This window comes from Chiloscyllium plagiosum, chromosome 18 (assembly GCF_004010195.1).
Source record: "Chiloscyllium plagiosum isolate BGI_BamShark_2017 chromosome 18, ASM401019v2, whole genome shotgun sequence".
In the NCBI taxonomy this organism is placed as follows: Eukaryota; Metazoa; Chordata; class Chondrichthyes; order Orectolobiformes; family Hemiscylliidae; genus Chiloscyllium; species Chiloscyllium plagiosum.
Genome location: NC_057727.1, coordinates 4,164,115 through 4,168,426, shown reverse-complemented (window position 1 = coordinate 4,168,426; position 4,312 = coordinate 4,164,115). Strand labels below are relative to the sequence as shown.

The 4,312-nt window shown below is 48.1% G+C and overlaps 1 protein-coding gene across 5 annotated transcripts in view; it reads left to right on the top strand.

Moving 5' to 3' along the window:
• mgll (monoglyceride lipase) overlaps positions 1–4,312 on the top strand; it is a 104,327-nt gene that overhangs the window by 86,449 nt on the left and 13,566 nt on the right. For all 5 annotated transcript variants that reach the window (XM_043707595.1, XM_043707594.1, XM_043707591.1 and 2 more), the window contains one exon: positions 2,086–2,301. In XM_043707595.1, coding sequence (XP_043563530.1) covers positions 2,086–2,301 — 216 coding nt within the window. The remainder of the gene's footprint in view (positions 1–2,085; positions 2,302–4,312) is intronic.

Sequence of the window (4,312 nt, the reverse complement as noted above, 5' to 3'; positions counted from 1 at the left end):
GAATCTCCTGTTTCCTGGATGCTGCCTGACCTGCTGTGCTGTTCCAGCAATAAAGTTTCAACTTTGATCTCCAGCATCTGCAGACTCACTTTCTCCTCGAAGATTTCATTCCTGAAGAAGGGCCTGTGCCCGAAACGTCGAATCTCCTGTTCCCTGGATGCTGCCTGACCTGCTGTGCTGTTCCAGCAATAAAGTTTCAACTTTGATCTCCAGCATCTGCAGACTCACTTTCTCCTCGAAGATTTCATTCCTGAAGAAGGGCCTGTGCCCGAAACGTCGAATCTCCTGTTCCCTGGATGCTGCCTGACCTGCTGTGCTGTTCCAGCAATAAAGTTTCAACTTTGATCTCCAGCATCTGCAGACTCACTTTCTCCTCTAAGACTTGTCCTACTCTTCCGATATTCTTCCAGGGCCCGTTCTGTTCTTAGCTGCCTAGACCTTATGTATGCTTCCCTTTTCTTCTTGGCTAGTTGTACAATTTCTCCTGTCATCCACGGTTCACAAATCTTGCCCTTCCTATCCTTTGCCTTCAAGGACATACCTATCCTGCACAATCTTTAACCTATCTTTGAAAGCCTCCCACATCTCAAATGTGGACTTCCCTTCAAATAGCTGTGTCCAATCCACATTTCTGAGCTCCTGCCTAGTTTTGATATAATTGGCCTTGGCCCAGTTTAGTACTCTTCCCTTAGGACCACTCTCATCTTTGTCTACGAGTATTCTAAAACTTACAGAATTATGGTCACTGTTCCCAAAGAAATCCCCCACCGCAACTTCCACCACCTGCCCTGGCTCGTTCCCCAGTACCAGGTCCAATATGGACCCTTACCTTGTCAGACTATTGATATACTGCTCTAGAAAACTCTACTGGATGCTTCTTACAAATTCTACCCAATCCAGAACTCTGACGTTAAGTGTATCCCAGTCAATGTTAGGAAAATTAACTACCTTATTGCCTCTACATCTTTCCATAATCTGTTTACCTGTTTGTTCTTCTACCTCACACTCACTGTTGGGAGGCCTGTAACACAGCCCCAACAGTGTAACTGCACCCTTCTTATTTCTCAGCTCCACCCATAATGCCTCACCACCCAAGACCTCCATAGTGTCCTCCTTTAGCACAGCCATGATGTCATCCCTGACCAGCAATGCAATTCCAACCCCCTTTTGCTTCCCTCCCTGTCCTGTCTGAAGCATCTATATTCTGGAACATTTAACAGTCTCCAGTCTCCACCTCACTGCCTACTTGTTTTCTCTTCTGGTTCCCAGTCCCCTGCCACATTAGTTTAAAACCTCTCCAAAAGCAGTATCAACAATTCCCCCAAGGACATTAGTTCCAGTCTGGTTCAGGTGTAGACCGTCCAATTTGTAATAGTCCCACCTTCCCCAGAACTGGTCCCAATGTCCCACAATTTTGAACCCCTCCCCCCTACACCATCTCTCAAGCCACGTGTTTATCCTGCCTATTTTTTCATTTCCATGCTGGCTAGCACGTGGCACTGGGAGTAATCCCGAGATCACTACCTTTGAGGTCCTTCTCTTTACCTTCTCTCCCAGCTCCCTGAATTCTTCTTTCAGGACCTCATCTCATTATTTACTTATATCATTGGTGCCCATATGCACCAAGACAACTGGCTGTTCACCCTCCCCTTTCAGAATGCTCTGCAGCCGATCGGTGACATCCCTGACCCGAGCACTTGGGAGGAAACATACCATCCAGGAGTCTCGTTTTTGGCCACAGAATTGCCTATCTACTTCCCTCACAATAGTATCCCCATGACTATGGCCCTATGAGTCTTTTTCCCGCCCTTCTGAACAGCAGAGCCCGCCACGGTGCCATGATCCTGGCAACTGCTGCCCTCCCCTGGTGAGCCATTTCCCCCAGCAGTATCCAAAATGGTGCACCTGTTTTGGAGGGAGATGATCACAGGAGACACCTGCACTGCCTTCCTACTCTTTTTCTGTCTTTTGGTCTCCCATTCACTGTCTCCAAGACAAATGGAGATCTCTGTGATGCTGTTCTGGATTTTTCCAGCACCCACTGAGTTTTGTCCCTTTGTGATTGATGTGTCCTGTCTCTGGCAGGTGCAAGACTACATTGACGACCCTCTCAACTACCACGGGCCAGTGAGGGTGCGATTTGCTGCCATGCTCCTTAACGCAGTGACCAGCGTCGAGAAGGTGCTGCCCACTATAACCAGCCGGATGCTGCTTTTACACGGTGATGCAGACAAGCTGTGTGACGTCAGCGGCTCTTACCACTTCTACAAAACCGCAGCCAGCTCAGACAAGACTCTGAAGGTGATGATCTTTTCCTAAAAGGTCTGCTTTAAACTGGGATATTCCCACAGTCTTGTTGTGGACGGTGATCACCGTGAGCTCCTTGTACTGAAGATCAGCATGAATCCAGTGCCAGTGGCTGGGTGGTATCAGCAACTTGGCATTGGAGAGTCTCAGGGTTTGCTGATAGCTACAAGGTGCCAGACATCACAGTGTCAGAACCCCTGCAGTCCCCAGCATGCAGCTGCTCTCCTGTACAAGTGGATGTCAAATCCACTCCATTAGATTCTGTCTCCGATCACTCTCCGTCAATATTTGAAAGCAACAGCAGCTTAGAATTTTTCCAGACAGAGCTCACCATCCTAATGTGACCCTCAATTTTTAGCTTTTAGCATAGCCTCGCCCAAGGAACTGTATAAAAGTGCTATGTATTGTATCCCTTGTAAAACGCTAACACAACCGTGTCAAGTTCTGCTCGCCCATTACTTCCCTGAATTCTAAAGTCATCCTAAAGTTCAAAGAAAGCTCTGCCTCATGCCTCTTACGTACGCAGTAGCACATTTTCTATTTGCAGGCATACAAGGTGTCTACAGGTTGGCTCAGTGGTTAGCACTGCTGCCTCACAGCACCAGGGACCCAGGTTTGATCCCAGCCTTGGGTGACTGTCTGTGTGGAATTTGCACATTCTCCCAGAGTGTGTGTGGGTTCCCTAGTCCAAAGATGTGCAGGTTAGATGCATTGGCCATGCTAAATTGCTCATAGTGTTTAGGTTAGGTGCATTAGTCAGGGGAAATGTAGAGTGATAGGGTAGGGGGAGTGGGTCGGTGTGGTCTTATTGGGTCAAAGGGCCTGCTTCTACATTGTAGGGATTCTATGATTAAGGTAACACACAGGCCAGTTAGCAAAGCTCAAAGCTGTAAATCAGAAACAAAACCAGAAATTGCTGGAAAAGCTCAGCAGGTCTGGCAGCAGAATTTCTCTGACTTCTCTCCACTGGTGCTGTCAGACCAGCTGAGCTTTTCCATCAATTTCTGTTTTTGTTTTTGATTTACAGCATCCGCAGTTCTTTCGGTTTTTGCAGGTAGAGTGATGCTGTACTTTATTCGGGAAGGAATTCAATAAAAAGGATCAAAAATGTAAATTGCCAGACCTGCTGAGCTTTTCCAGCAATTTACATTTTTGATCCTTTTTATTGAATTCCTTCCCGAATAAAGTACAGCATAACTCTACCTGCATATTCATGTTTTGAGACTCCTGTCCTAGAATTCTTTAATCCCTTTGATTTCTGCTGTTGTTTTCCATTTAAATAATACTCTGCTTTTTCTTTCTGTCTGTCAAACTGAACAACTTCACATTTTCCCACACTATATGCTGGTGGCATGGTGGCACAGTGGTTAGTACTGTTGCCTCACAGCACCAGAGACCAGGTTCAATTCTCACCTCAAGTGACTGACTGTGTGGAGTTTGCACATTCTCTCTGTGTCTGCGTGGGTTTGCTCTGGTTTTCTCCCACTGTCCAAAAATGTGCAGGTGAGGTGAATTGGCCACACTAAATTGCCTGTAGTGGCAAACGTTTTTATCTACCCACCTCCATAACCAGCACTCCTCAAATGTTCCACTGATTCCCCCAGCCTCTGGAACTGCTCGGACACCATTAGCCATGGCTGGTGCAGCTGCCACCCCCACACTGATTGATGATGCCACTTCCGCCCCCATCATGACCACTCCCATAGCCACTTCCGCGCCTCACAATTCCTCATGCATCACACGTGACATCACTTCCACCCCTCACATCATCGCTGAAGTCACACGCTCAGTGGCTTCCGCCACCCCTACTGACATGTCTGCCACCACTTCTGCCTCCACTAACGCCACTCACCTGCATTCTGCTGACATGCCCCCCACAGATCCCACTGTCACCATTCCCGGCCCCCAGAACCCTGAGGGGAACACCACCCCTGCTCATGACTCCACCCCCATTCCCCCCACCACCACACCCACTCCAGTTACTGGCTCCGCCCCCACTCCCAGC